General features: G+C 35.6%; 3 protein-coding genes and 1 long non-coding RNA gene across 4 annotated transcripts in view; 3 read left to right on the top strand and 1 right to left on the bottom strand.

The window, feature by feature from the left end:
* The window catches only part of LOC145982662 (uncharacterized), a 277,107-nt gene that overhangs the window by 173,103 nt on the left and 88,582 nt on the right, over positions 1–15,422 (bottom strand). The gene's annotated exons all lie outside the window — the stretch shown is intronic.
* LOC145982666 (uncharacterized) lies at positions 8,647–9,372 on the top strand. The gene has a single exon (XM_083116037.1). The coding sequence runs from the start codon at positions 8,647–8,649 to the stop codon at positions 9,370–9,372; it is 726 nt and encodes a 241-aa protein (XP_082972163.1).
* On the top strand, positions 9,697–11,322 carry LOC145982665 (uncharacterized). Its single transcript, XM_083116036.1, has one exon. It carries the CDS (start codon positions 9,697–9,699, stop codon positions 11,320–11,322), a length of 1,626 nt encoding a protein of 541 aa, XP_082972162.1.
* LOC145982661 (uncharacterized) lies at positions 11,451–12,188 on the top strand. Its single transcript, XM_083116035.1, has one exon. It carries the CDS (start codon positions 11,451–11,453, stop codon positions 12,186–12,188), a length of 738 nt encoding a protein of 245 aa, XP_082972161.1.

Genomic DNA, 15,422 nt, shown 5'->3' with positions numbered 1-15,422 from the left:
AATGACATCCTAAAAAAGTTACATAAAAATTATCATACACAAAAGGAGGTATTACTGAGGGCATATATGTTACAACTAGTACAAAATAAAGTATATAAAATGAGTAAATATGGTGTAATTACATATGATAAAATTAGAGGTATCATTAGTTAAATTCTAGACCGGAATTTTCTAAAAATTGAGTTAGACTATACAGTGCTTTGTTTAGCAAATAGTCTTTTATAGCTTTTGTCTGTTTAATTTGGGGTGTGAGTATTTTAATATTGTTTGGGAGATTATTATAGTACCATATTCCAGGATTCAGTGGTGTGTTTTTTGATAACTGCAGTCTCTTTTGTTTTAGGTGGTAGTCATTTTTGCTTCTAGTGTTATGGTCATGTATTTGGTAATTTTTGGTCATTTGACCAGTATTTAAAACAAATAAGATGACTTTGTATATGTATAGAGAGAAAACAGTCATTATTCGTTGCTCTTTAAAAGTTTTATTACAGGAAGTTTTATAACCTAATTTAAACATAATTGTCAATGCCCTTTTTTGAAGTCTCACTATTCTGGAGATTTTAATATGAAAAGCTCTCCCCAAAGCTACAATACCATATTCAATATGAGGGTAAATAAGTCCATAATAGATAGTTTTATTGATTTCAGTTACGTTATAATGTGCTAAAGTCGTTTTCACGTTCAGAAGACACAACGGCGCTTATGGAGAAACCGTACAGTGTTGCCAATACAGCGCTACCTCATGTCGCCGGGAAATGATGTAACACCTTCACAATGTAGGTGTTACATATTTTATATATATAATGATAATTATATGTAATTATTAATATTAATATTATACTGTGAACATTACAGTTCATTAGCATGTCATTTTCCCATTAGATTTAATTTAATACACAGGAACATTTAATATTCATTCGCCTTTCTCTGTAATTATTTCATAGAATAACATTGAGATATGGTAATGTGTTATATATATATATATATATAAATTCATTATTGTCTATGAATTTATGTGTACGTTGGAAACTGAAAGGTGATCTTCATTTCAGTATTAATGTCGACAGTAATGTAAACAAAAACAACGTGTATTTGCGACAGCACTAATGTTGCTCACAACAGCAGCATTGGAAATAATTGTCAATTATTAAATTTAAGTAATTTCAATTGTATTATAACAAACTGCATGAAGATAATATTTTTACTGAATGGAAATAAAATAACTCGAAAACTTGGTGGTGATTAGCCGGAATGCTGCGGTGTGTCAGCTCAAGATGGCCAGACAACGTCCCCTTACTTCGCGCGCGGTTCGGGTTAAAAAGAAACTCCAAATGCATGGAAGTAATATTTCTGGGAACCTTTGAGTGGTTATAAAAAATAATTTCATTATTTTCTTCACAACTTTGTCGCTGGAAGTTTTTACTTGGAAATACAGAACAAAAAATGGCCAGCGACGACATTTTGTACTGCACGAATATAAAAAATCTCCACATATTTTATTTGAATATTTTTTAATGCGAATATGCTTTAAAGTATTGATAAATTCTGAGCACCACCATCACCTATGACAATTAGAAAACCATGTCAATTTTTTTCATAATGAATGCTTCAATTTTACGGCATGTTTCAACGTTAGGAATGAAAATAATGTAAAAATTTTGTTTTCACAGAAAATTTGCGTTTTTAATTTATCTAAAAATATGTAAACAAGTTACCACTTTTTTGTGCTCACCATCGTATTCTCTACAAAATTTCCTGCAAAACTGCAGGTACCGATTTTACGTAAGCTAAATTTGTAAATCGAGAAATTTCACAACAGCGCGCTCGTATTTCTCATAAGAAAAGCATTGTCCATAAGAGCCCATTGTGTCTTCTGAACGTGAAAACTACTATAGCTGTTTCAAAAAATAAAGATTTGTGGCTAGTTTAGTACATATATTGTCAATCTGCTTGTCCCATGTTAAATCATTGTCTACGATAACACCCAATAATTTGGTAGAATATTCTCCTTCTATTTCTATATTATCAATTAAGGAAGTTTGTGGGACATTTTTGTTGATTTTACTTGGATTAAAGGTCATAAATTTAGTTTTATTATTGTTAATAGTTAGTTTATTTAGGTTTAGATATTGAATTATTTGGTTAATTTTTACAAAAGTATTAATTTCAAGATTGGCAATATCTTTGTCATTAATCAAAACTGTTGTATCATCTGCATAAGTAATTACTCTCATATCTTGATATTCAGAGATGTCATTAATGTATAAGATAAATAGCAGTGGTCCTAAAATTGATCCCTGAGGAACACCACTAATAATATTTCTCGTGTTAGAGGTGATCAGTGAGAGTTCCACGTATATGTTAAAAGGTATTTGTGTATATTGCATTCTTTCCTGTAGATATGTTTGTATTTGTTAGATACTATGTGAGTTGGCACCTGGCAATATTGTTTACTCTGTTTTCTGGGCAATAGCCTGTGCAGTATTTTGTTTGTTCTATGCTGTGTTATATTACTGTCATCCCGCGCAGAAAAAGTATGAAGATTGTCATGTTTTTTACTGTGTTCTGTACATGTTCTTGAGAATATAGTCAAAAGGATATTAGCAGCGAGTCTTTTATTTCTCGATCCAACATTTATTGGCGACCGTGACAGGACCTGTCTTTTCTTTCTGTGTTGGACCGAAGAAGAAGTAAGTGCAAATATCGGAAAAATGTCAACGGACATTGATCGTCTCAAGAAAAGCCATGCAGTGGCTAGGGCAGCTTTTACACGTGTTTCGGAGAAGATTGCAAATGAGTTAGCAATGCAAACTCCGGACAGGAATGTTATTCATGCAAATATCCAGTTGCTTGAAAATAAGGCAAGTGATCTGCATACGGCTGACATAACTGTTTTTGATTTGATGTTGGAATCGGATGCTAGTGAAAATGAGTTAGGGAAAGAACAGTCAGTGTCGGATGATTATCAGTGTTTGTTCAACAAGCGACGTATTGAAGTGTTGAACTTTTTGAAGTTGCCGGAAGGAAACTGCTGTCAAGGCGAGTCGTTTTCGGAAGTAAAGAATCGAAGATTCAAGTTACCTAAAATCGAACTGAAGAAGTTTGGAGGGGACTTGAAAGAGTGGTTACATTTTTGGGGACAATTCAAGAAGATCGATGAAGATGATACAATTCCTGCAGAGGACAAGTTTCAGTATTTGATACAAGCGACAATTGAAGGTTCTCGTGCGTACCAGCTTGTAAACAGTTTTCCACCAACAAAAGAAAATTACCCGAAAGTTGTGCAGTCCATGAAATCACGTTTTGGTCGCGATGATATGCTCGTGGAAGTGTACGTGCGTGAACTGCTAAAATTGGTGTTACAAAAGGTGTTGAACCGTCAAGAAAAAATTGTTTGAGCACTTTGTATGACACACTCGAGTCCCAACTTCGAGTATTAGAATCGATGGGTGTTACCAGCGACAAATATGCAGCAATGCTGTTTCCATTGGTGGAGTCCAGTCTCCCAGAGGATTTGATGCGTGTGTGGCAGAGAAGAACATTGTCTGCTGCTGAGGAAAATAATGAGACAACACCGACCGGAAGAATGCAGTCCTTGATGTCATTCCTGCGAGCTGAAGTGGAAGGAGAAGAACGAATCAACCTTGCAGCAGCTGGGTTTGAATTGGATGGTGCAGCAGTGAAAGTTCGGAAGAAAAGGTGTTCTCCACCGCATCAGCCTATTATCCCCAGTGCGACAGATTTGTTGAGTGTCAGTGGTGGTAGGGAGAAAAGTTGTGTGTTCTGTGGTGGTAAGCACAGTTCATATGATTGCTTTAAAGGGGATAGGCGTGGAATCCTACAGAGCCCGTATAGGACTTTTCAACTCTTCTAAATGGATGAAAATCACAGGAAACGGGGCTGGTAACGGGCAATGGCTTGCCCAATGTGTTTTGTGTTTTGGAGTTCTCTGCATGCTGCTCATCATCGGAGGAATAGAGCAAAACCCGGGCCCAGACTCTGAGAAGATGACAATCGAGAATCTGTATAGGTTGCTGAAGGAAGGTCAGGAACAGTTATCGTCCCAAGTGAACGAGATAAATAAGAACGTGCTGTGTTTCCGGGAAGAACTGTCGTCTCTCAAGAAAGATGTGAAGGCCATTAAGCAAGAAATGGACTTCTTAAAGGAAGAGAACGCCAGGTTAAATGATCAAGTATCCTACCTTGAGTCCCAATCTAAAAGGAACAACCTCGTTTTTTACAACGTCCAGGAGGAAGAACGGGAAACATGGGAGAGGACTGAGGAAATACTATGCCAAGTGATAGAAAAGAATACAGGCATCGCGCTAGGAGGAAATTCGTTTGAGAGGGTCCATCGCTTTGGCTCAAGAAGAGGCTGCCGTCCGATTGTAGCCAAGTTTCTCTCGTTCAAAGACAGGACGAAAATACTGATGAAATCTAAAAGTTTCAAACAGTGCGGTGTAGCGGTTTCGGAGCATTACTCTGATCGTGTGCGTCAGATTAGAAACGAGCTAAAACCTCATCTCGAAGAAGCCAGGAAGTGCGGTGACAGTGCGTTCCTTCGTTACGATCATCTCGTTGTTAACGGTGTGCGTTATTCCTTGCAACAGTGCGAAGAATATGCAAGATCGCGTTCCGTTGAAAGAAATATGGCAACGCAGGAAATTCCTGGAAATGCATCTGTGAATGAGAATATAAGTGTCGAACGTGAATCACGAGTGTCTGCTGCTATCCCCACCCCCACCCCACGTCACCCCCGGCTATCGAACTGCGAGGATTCCAGGATGCAGCTGAGGAACCGAAACAAGTGAGTCCTGTGGAGTGGGAGATCGGGTCAAAGGGGAGGTAAGAATCCGTCGAGCAGTGACCTAGCATTAGAAACTATCACCATATTTCATAGCAACGTTCAAGGTTTGATATCAAAAGCGTCAGAGATAGATATATTTTTCGAGGAACAAAAAGAAAACAACAATGAAATTACTATTTTTTGTTGCACTGAACACTGGTTAGCGAAAGATGAAACAAAGTTTAATTATATTGATAATTTATGTATTGCATCTAGTTACAGTAGGCAAAATATAATAAGAGGCGGGTCTTTAATTTTCACTCAGAATGAACTTAAAAGTAACGTAGTTGAAATAAAACAAGCTGTTGAGTTCTCTGTAGAACAAGACTTCGAATGCGCAGCAATTGAAATAGCTATTTACAACTTATGCATAATATCAATATATAGAACGTCTAGTGGAAACATGGATGTCTTCTTAAATAAGTTAACATTATTACTAAATCTCGTAACAAAAAGCTCCAAAAAGAATATTGTTGTTTGTGGAGATTTTAACATTGATGTAGCTAAAGACACTGCAGAAAAAAATAGTTTTCTGGATGTAATGAACTCTTTTGGTCTGTTTCATACAATTACAACTCCAACTAGAATCACCAAAAAAACAAAAAGTACAATAGACAATATTTTTACCAATATAAACGTTAATAAATATTCAGTAGAAACTTGCATAGGTTTTTCTGACCATGATTCTCAGCTTATTAAGGTAAACATAATAGAAGAGAAGCGAAATCATAAACCACGCGCAAAATTCAGATTTGTCAGACCCACAAACAATGATGAGAACATTTCAAAATTCAGAAAAGCGCTTAAATCAGAAACATGGGATTTTATAAACAATATGGCTGTACACGTAAACGAGAAATTCGAAAAATTTCTTGATACTGTAAGATACCATTTTAATAAATGTTTTCCCATAAAAAAAGCACGAGTTCACAACAAAAACAATTGCCTATGGATAACCAAGGAAATTAAAAATCTTAGCAAATTAAAGCGATCATTGCATAAACAGAGTAAATATGCAAACAGCCCTACCCTTAAAGATCATTACAAACAGTTCAACAAAAATTACAAGAAAACATTAAAACATTGCAAACAATTATATGTTGATAAAAAGTTGAATAATTCAGAAAACAAAACTGCAGAACTATGGAAAATAGTTAATCATATTACAGGTAAAAAAACGAACACGAATCAAGATATCATATTAGAAACAGGTAATGTAATAGAGACAGATCCGCAAAAAATAGCTAATACTTTTAATAATTATTTTGTTAATGTAGCACTTAACCTGCAACGTAACATCAGCGTAACGGACACATACAAAGAAAAGTTAAATAACGTCAAAAGATCTTTCACGCATTCTTTTTATATGACCCCTACTACAGACGAAGAAATTTCCAACATAATTCGAAATATGAAAAACAAAAAGTCAACAGGGCTAGATTCAATGCCGATTAACGTGATCAAAGAGGTTTGCACGTACATTAAGGAGCCCTTGGCTAAATTAATTAACGAGTGTATGGAAAATGGCAGCTTCCCAGATTGTCTAAAAATATCAAAAGTAATACCCTTGTATAAGAAAGGAAATAAAACAAAAATTGAAAACTACAGACCAATTTCCTTATTGTCAATTTTTTCAAAAATTTTCGAAAAATTAATCTATAATAGGATAATAAAGTATGCAGAAGATAAAAAGATACTCATAAAGCAACAAAATGGGTTTGTGAAATCGAAAACAACAAAAAATGCCATTTTTGATGTAATTGATAATATTCTTTCCGCCATAAACAAAACGTATTCTGTTGTTGCAATTTTTTGTGATTTATTAAAAGCGTTTGACTGTGTGAATCATCACTTGCTACTAGAGAAATTAAAATACTACGGAATCCGCGGTCTATCAAACAAATTAATAGAATCCTATTTATCGAATAGAAAACAGAGCGTTGCAATAAATAGCATATCCAATAATGGGACGCAAACAACATATTACTCCGAATTGAAAGATGTGGTTATTGGAATCCCCCAAGGATCGATACTAGGACCCCTGTTGTTTTTATTGTTCATAAATGACCTTCCAGCAAATGTTGATACCGCCCAAATTACTCTTTTCGCTGATGATACTACGGCTTTGGTAGATTCTGTTAACGATGTAACATTAATTCAAAAAACGGAAGAAGCTCTTACTGAACTACAAAGCTGGTTTTCAGCAAACAAACTTTCTATGAACAACGAAAAAACTAATATAATAAAATTTGGTGTATCTAGAGCCAAAAACTCTTCTATTAAGCAATATAATTTCACAGTAGGGCATGCCGTTATAACAGCCACTAACAATACAAAATTTCTTGGAATATTTATAGACGAGTGTCTAAACTGGAAAGTTCACATAGATCATTTATGCAAGAGGCTAAACACCGTATGTTACCAATTAAGAACCTTAAAAAATAGTTTCAATACAGTATGTTTGCTAAATATCTATTTCTCAAACTTCGAAAGTATTTTGAGGTACGGTATCCAATTTTGGGGAAACTCGGCTCAATCGCAGAGGATTTTTAAAATTCAAAAAAGAGCATTGCGTATTTTGGCAAATGCACATAAAACTGATACATGTAAACCGCTTTTCAAAAAATTACGTATATTAACACTTCCAAGTCTGTACATACTTGAAACACTTACTTTCATACACGAAACAAAATCGAACTATCCAAGGAACATAGACACTCACGATTACAATACCAGACAAAAAGATAACTTCCACATTCCCAAAGTGCGGCTAACTGCATTCCAAACAGGACCTTTTTACTCAGGCATCCAGTTATACAATATATTACCAAAAAGTTACAAAAATTTTGAGAGAACCACAATCTTTAAAAGTAAAGTGAAAAAATTGTTATTGGAATACACATTATATTCAGTTCAAGAATTTCAAGAATTAACTAACTTTATAAAATAAATTTAGATTGTATACACTATATAACATGTACTTTTACATGTTTACATGTTAATTTGTCATTGTGTGTTTTACTATTATATTATGTTATATTATTATTAAAAAAAATTGCCAAATTGATGTATAGATATATATATGTGCGATGTCAACATGTCTTTTGTAATGTACATGCACCAATGCCCCCAGGGGTACTATCGGTGTGAAAATTGCTCAATAAACTCAAACTCAATAAACAAAAGCCCAGAAAATGTCTCTCTCTGAAAGACAGAAGGTTCTAAAAGATAAAAAGCATTGTTTTGCATGTTTAAAATTTGGTCATTTTTCGAAGAAGTGCAAGGCCAATTTGAAATGTATTGTTTGCAAGAAAAAGCATGTTGTATTGATGTGTCCTAATATTTCAGACAAAGATAATGATTCTGACCATTATTCTGAAGGCAAAGAATCAAATGCTGAGGTAAACAATACACTGATAAACCAACTTGAAAATCCGCATGTATTCATGCAGACATTGGTAGTAGATTTGAAAGGTAACTACAATAAGAGCAAGAATGTAAGAGTTCTTATTGACACAGGTTCACAAAAATCGTATATATGCAAATCTCTTGTAACAGATATGGGTTATAACTTCATTGGCAAACAAAGTTTGATACATTCGCTATTTGGTGGTACCATGTCTAGTCCTTGTAATCATAATGTTTATAATGTTAAGTTATGTAGCATTGAGAGAGAATATTCGTGCACATTTGATGTTCTTGATCAAGATACAATATGTGGTGAGATTCCTTATGTAACACCAGGTGTTTGGTTAAATGAGCTGAACAAAAGTCAAATAAGGTTAACAGATACTGGTAAGATGAAAGGTCCAGTTGAAATTCTTATTGATGCGGATGTTTGTGGTAAATTACTGACTGGCCATGTTGTGAAATTAAAGTGTGGTTTAGTGGCTGTGGAAACTCAGCTGGGATGGACACTTATGGGTAAAGTTCCAGGTGAAAACAGAAAATCAGATACAGCTTTGTTGGTATCGAATTTATATGTTGGTGAAGCCGTAGCTGATCTGTGGGAACTGGATACCATAGGAATCAAGGATCCCATTGCCAAGAAGTCTGCGGAAGAACACACACGGGCTGTCAAAGAACAATTTTTGCAGACACTGACATTCAATGCTGAAGGAAGATATGAAGTACAGTTACCATGGAAGGAAGATTGTTCGCCTCTCCCCACCAATAAAGATCTAGCAGAGAAACGACTTTGGTCAACTACACAGAAGTTGAAACAAGAACATCTGTTGCAAAGTTACGATGAAGTGCTACAAGAATGGTTGTCCGAGGGAGTCATTGAGGTGGTTCCAGAGGATGAAACAGAGAATTTTGGCCATTACTTACCCCATCGACATGTAGTGAAAGAGAGCAGTAACACGACAAAAATTAGACCAATGTTTGACGCTTCTGCTAAAGTAAAAGGACACCCGTCTTTGAACCAATGTTTAGAACCTGGACCCAACTTGATTGCTCTTATTGCTGATATTTTACTACATTTTCGGAAAGGAAAAATTGGAGTTACAGCAGATATTAAATGAGCTTTTTTACAAATTGCTGTACACCCTAAAGATAGAGACTACCTGAGATTTCTCTGGTGGCACGATATTAATACTGGAACGGTTCAAGAATTCAGACATACTCGTGTAGTGTTTGGTGTTACGAGCAGTCCATTTCTGTTGGGTGCTGTTATTGAACATCATTTGGATCAAGCATTGCAGAGTTGTCATTTCGGGAAGGAAGACTTAGCTTATACAGAAGATACTATTTTAAAATTACGAGGTTCCTTTTATGTGGACAATTGTGCCACCCGTGTAGACAATCACGAAAATCTCCATAAATTTGTAAGAGAATCGCGTGCAGTTATGGCTGAAGCAGGTTTTGACCTTAGAGTGTGGGAGTATTCAGTCCCTCAAAGGGTTGATGAGGACATTAGCCCTACTTCAGTGTTAGGACTCAGGTGGAATCCTCAAGCCGATACATTTACAGTTAATTTGGACATTGAAGATGTTGAGCTCAAGACAGTTTCGAAACGTGTGATATTATCTGTAGCACACCGTATATTTGATCCTATAGGTTTTACTTGTCCCATGACTCTTCTACCAAAATTGTTACTTCAGCAGACTTGGGCAGAGGGGCTCGGATGGGATGAGCAAGTTGGTGAAGAAATAAGAACACAGTTTTTAAACTGGGTACGAGAATTGCCGATGTTGAAAGAGGTAAGGATACCCAGAAGTTTCATGGGCTGGGATTATAAATCCAATGAACTTAACTCTATGAGCATTCACGTGTTCTTTGATGCTAGCAAAGTGGCATATGCATCAGCAGTTTTCATGAGGGTTGACACAAGGAGAGGTGTTAGCGTACAATTGATTGAGGCAAAGGCACGAGTGGCTCCAAAGAATAGTACAATTCCTCGGCTAGAATTGCTTGCCGCAATGGTGGGAGCAAGGCTAGCAACCAGGATTCGAGAACATTTGAATTTAAAAGATAACTCCATTATCTTTTGGACTGATTCTTCTACGGTGCTGACTTGGATTCGACGAGAAGGAGTTTGGGGAGTATTTGTTGAGAACAGAGTTAAAGAAATTAGAAAACTTTCTGATCCCAGTGCATGGAAATATGTACCCAGTGAAATGAATCCAGCAGATTTTCCTTCAAGAGGTTGTGATGCAAGGCAGTTGTTGAGATCCTTATGGTGGGAGGGACCTCATTGGTTGAAAGGGGATCTGTGTGAGTGGCCACCGATGGAGTTTCTTATCAACAAGGAGGAAGTTGACAGAGAAAGAAGGAATGTGCTACCATCATCAACGATGCTTAGTATGAAAGCTCAAGATGCTGAGTCTAGATGGTATTACAGATATTTCTCTAACTATAACCAAGTGATTAGACTCATTGGATGGATCAAAAGATTTTTGTATAATAGTAGAAATTCGCAGAATCATAGATCTGGAGATCTTGGTGTTCGCGAACTTCAGGAAGCAGAAAATGCAGTATTAAAACTAATACAACAAGAAGCATTCCGAGGAAAGGATGACAAATCCCTTTCCTCTTTGTGCACATATGAGGGCAAGGACAAGATTATTCGTTTGAAAACCAAAATTATTGCCAGAGAAGATACTGAAAATTTCAGGCTTCCCATAGTTCTTCCAGCACAACATCCAGTCGTTAAATTGCTGATAATGTATTGGCACAAGAAAGCATGTCATGCAGGTGTAAACATATTACTAAGTATTTTAAGAGAGAACTTCTGGATCCTTCGTGGTAGAAGAGCTGTACGTTCAGTGCTCTCGAAATGTGTTACTTGCAGGAGACACGCAGCCAAACCAATCCAAGCTCTTCCAGCACCATTGCCAGCTGATCGAGTTAGAGATGCTAATGTATTTGAAGTAACAGGTGTGGACTTTGCAGGACCTGTTTATCTTAAAGATGGCAAAAAGGCATGGATATGCCTTTTTACATGTGCAGTATATAGAGCCACATTCACTTAGAGTTGGTTACTTCTCTATCAACTGGGATTTTTATCCAGGCTTTTAGAAGATTCGTGTCAAGGAGAGGCAGACCCTCTGTAATCTACAGTGATAATGGTACCAATTTCAGAGGAACTGAGAATACATTTATGACACTCGATTGGAAGAAAGTTGAAGAATATTCCACAGCTCAGCGAATCCAGTGGAAGTTCATTCCACCCAGTGCAGCCTGGTGGGGTGGTTTTTGGGAGAGATTGGTTTGTGTCCTGAAGGGTCTGTTGAAAAGAACACTCGGGAAATCAGTTTTGTACTACGAAGAAATGACAACAATCCTCTGTGACTGTGAAGCCATAATTAATTCACGCCCACTTACCTACATGTATGAAAGTGAGACAGAATTAGTTCCTCTAACACCTGCTATGTTCTTACAAGAAATCAGGGAGACAGGTGTACCTGATTGTGACCATGTGGATTCTTCAATGCTCAACAATCGTCTCCGTTACTGTCAGAAGTTGAGACAAGATATCAGGCATCGTTTCAGGAATGAGTATCTTGGACAGTTAACGCAAAAAGCCATACACAGAGCATGTGGGTCTGTCAGGGTAGGAGATATTGTATTGATTGGTTTTGACAATATGAAAAGATATAATTGGCCATTGGGTTGTGTAACTGAGATTCTTACAGGTAAGGATCAAGTGACAAGATTGGTACGTCTGAAAACTTGCCATGGTGAACTACTTCGTCCTGTACAGAGATTGTATCCATTGGAGGTGACTGCAGTGGAGGGTGAAGCAATGAAGAGTTCATTACCTAAACCACACACCAAAAAGAAACATCAGAAAGACATTCTCCCTCCCACTGAAACCAAAACCTTGTACCACACGTAGTGGGAGAGAGATAAAATTACCCAAGAAACTATTATTGTTTGATATGCCAACTCAGGTGGGAGGATGTTAGATACTATGTGAGTTGGCACCTGGCAATATTGTTTACTCTGTTTTCCGGGCAATAGCCTGTGCAGTATTTTGTTTGTTCTATGCTGTGTTATATTACTGTCATCCCGCGCAGAAAAAGTATGAAGATTGTCATGTTTTTTACTGTGTTCTGTACATGTTCTTGAGAATATAGTCAAAAGGATATTAGCAGCGAGTCTTTTATTTCTCGATCCAACAGTATTAATAAATGTGGAATCCCTTTTATTCCATAGCTATAGAGTTTGTCCATCAGAATTTTATGGATTACTCTATCAAATGCCTTAGAGAGGTCAAGGAATACTGCATTAACAATTTCATGATTTTTCAACGATTCAGATAAGTAATTAATCATTTGAGCAACAGCTGTATTTATAGATTTACCTGAGAGAAATCCATGCTGACATTTATTTAATACATTGAATTTGTTGCAAAAATTTTGTATATTTTTAGATATAATTGTTTCAAGAATCTTTGAGAATGTAGAAGTGAAATAGGTCTGTTCTCAATATTATTTTTATTTCCCTTTTTATGAATAGGTACAACTTTGTTAGTTTTCAATATTCTAGGAAAGATTCCAGTTCTGATTGAGGAATTCACTGCATGAAGCAATGGCTTCTCAAAAAATTGTGAACAGGTCTTTACTAAATCATTTGACCATTCATCTGGACCATAAGTCCTCTTTATTTTTTATTCCTCTTATGACTTCATCAAGTTTGCTTTATTGTTAACTCAGATATAAGTATACTATTTATAACATATTTATGTGTTGGATTCAGAGTTGTATCATTATCAACATTGTGATTTGTATTAGGCAAATCGGCAAAATATTTGTTGAATGTGATGCATATTAGTTCTGGTTCAGTTATTTCTTCATCATTAATTATAATTTTTATGTTATCCTCATATTTTATGGTTGCTTTTCGCCATTTATTTATAATACTCCAAACTGTTTTTTGTTTATTAGTAGCATTCACAACTTCATTACATATTTTCTTTGAATTATGTTCCTTAATGGATTTTCTGTATAATTTCCTTAATTCTTTATATTTATTTTGATACTTGATATCTTTGTGGGTTACGAACTTAGTATATTCATCATTCATTTTTTCTTTGAGAAGTATTATATCATTAGTGAGTGGGATTTTAGTAGAATTAGGGGTTACTTTCTTAGTTATATTGGGGAATGTTAAATTTAAGTAATAATTGAAGTTACTAACAAAATATTTCATTGGTATCAGTAAGATTGAAGATGTCTTCCCACGTTTCATTGCTCAATAGTAGTTTAAGATATTCTATATTTTCCATGTTTTTTTGTCTATATTCCATTGAAAGTGTTGGCATGTTTTTGCCATTTAAATGTACAACTTGAGCAGTATGATCGGAGATTAGGGTGTGAACAACTTTGACAGTTACACAGTTTCTGGGAATATTGGTTATAACATGATCAATTAAAGACTCTGTAGTTTCGGTAATTCTTGTGGGTTCATTTACTAGCTGTTCTAATTTGTTTAATTTTAATATTTCTAGGTAAGTTTGACTGTTGCATTCCCGTTTCAGAAGATCAATACTCATATCACCTAGTATAATTAGTTCATTCATGGATTTGGTTGAATTGTCTAGCATAATTTCAAATTTATTTTGTAGTGTTTGCCGTGCTAGCCGGAGCAAGAGATAAGCGAGGTATACCGGTCGGAGGACGTACTGCCCCAGGCACTGGCATAGTGCAGCTTTGATTGCCTAGGTGGCAGCACCTTACACAACATCCCCCTTCTTTATTGAAGCTGTGTTTGTTTGCATATGCTACATAAATGTTACATCTTATTACAAAACATTTTAAACAAAGTTTCTGGCTCTTAATTCAAATTGAAGAACAGTAATCTTTTAACCAAAACATGAAAATTGCACATTTAACTATTTTATCCATAACCATCATACCCATTAACAAAAGAACAAATAATATCTTAACCTACGTAATCCTTCATCCATCCTGCATATCCTTCGAGGATGCATATACACCGAACTTTCAGCTTCTAACTTATATTCTTTATTAACAAATGTTTAGAAATTTTAACAGTAGCTTCTACTTGTCCTTGAGACTGACTATGATATGGCGAACCTGTCTGGTGAATAAAGTTATACTACTTAGCAAAACAACGGAATTTGTACTGAAACTGCGGTCCATTATCAGATCTAATTACATTACAAATACCATATCTAGCAAATATTTGCTTCATTTTTGTGATTATCACATCTTCAGCCATTTGTTTCAACGCAAATATCTCAAAAAACTTTGAATAGTAATCTGTGGCAATAAGGTACCATACACCTTTACATTTAAACAAATCTACTCTCACCTGTTGCCATGGTCCATCAGGTAAACTTTCCATTAAAAATGGTTCTTTACAGTTACCTCTCATTTCAATACATTGAGAGCAGTTTTCCACTAAAGCATCAAGTTGTGAACTAAGCCCTATCCACCATACTCACATCTGTGCTCGACATCTACATTTCGTTATACCCTGATGACCTTGGTGTATGAATTTTAAAACCTCTTGTTGTAGCAAACCTGGTATTACAATACGAGAACCTTTTAACAATATATTATTGAGAAATCTTAATTTATATTGATAGTAAGGTAACAGTTCAACTGCAATTTTACTTTTCTCAGGCCAACCATTCAAAGTATAGTACTTACGTTTCTTGCATATGTTATCATTTACTTGACACTTTAATTTTGTCTAAGTAATAATCTTTCACAGGACAGTGTTGAATAACAAAATTTACACAAGCATGAACTTCTTCACCTAATTCCTCTCTCTCCCAGCTATCAATAGGATTTCTGGACAGAAAATCTGCTAATATAAGTTCATGGCCTGGTACATAATTAACTGTATAGTCATACCTCATTAACCTTATTCTAAATCTTTGGAATCGAGGAGTCAATTCATCAATGTTCTTAGAACCTAAAATCTGAATTAATGGTTTATGATCAGTTTCCAAATTCAGTTTTAGACCTGAAACATATTCTGAATTTTTTTCCATAGCCCACGTTAAAGCTAAAGCTTCCTTTTCAATCTGTGCATACCTTTGTTCTGTAGGTGTTAATTTTCTAGAAACATAAGCAACGATTTCTCTTTTAGTACCTTT

The sequence above is a fragment of the Lepisma saccharinum genome, unplaced genomic scaffold, assembly GCF_977018435.1.
Source record: "Lepisma saccharinum unplaced genomic scaffold, izLepSacc3.1 HAP1_SCAFFOLD_296, whole genome shotgun sequence".
NCBI lineage: Eukaryota > Metazoa > Arthropoda > Insecta > Zygentoma > Lepismatidae > Lepisma > Lepisma saccharinum.
The sequence above is the reverse complement of the archived record's forward strand: the minus strand, read 5'-3'. Positions and strand labels throughout refer to the sequence as shown.

What these genes read in the sequence shown, in the direction of transcription:
- LOC145982665 (XM_083116036.1), top strand. Translation starts at nt 9,697, where the DNA reads ATGGCTGAAGCAGGTTTTGACCTTAGAGTGTGGGAGTATTCAGTCCCT.
- LOC145982666 (XM_083116037.1), top strand. Translation starts at nt 8,647, where the DNA reads ATGAAAGGTCCAGTTGAAATTCTTATTGATGCGGATGTTTGTGGTAAA.
- LOC145982661 (XM_083116035.1), top strand. Translation starts at nt 11,451, where the DNA reads ATGACACTCGATTGGAAGAAAGTTGAAGAATATTCCACAGCTCAGCGA.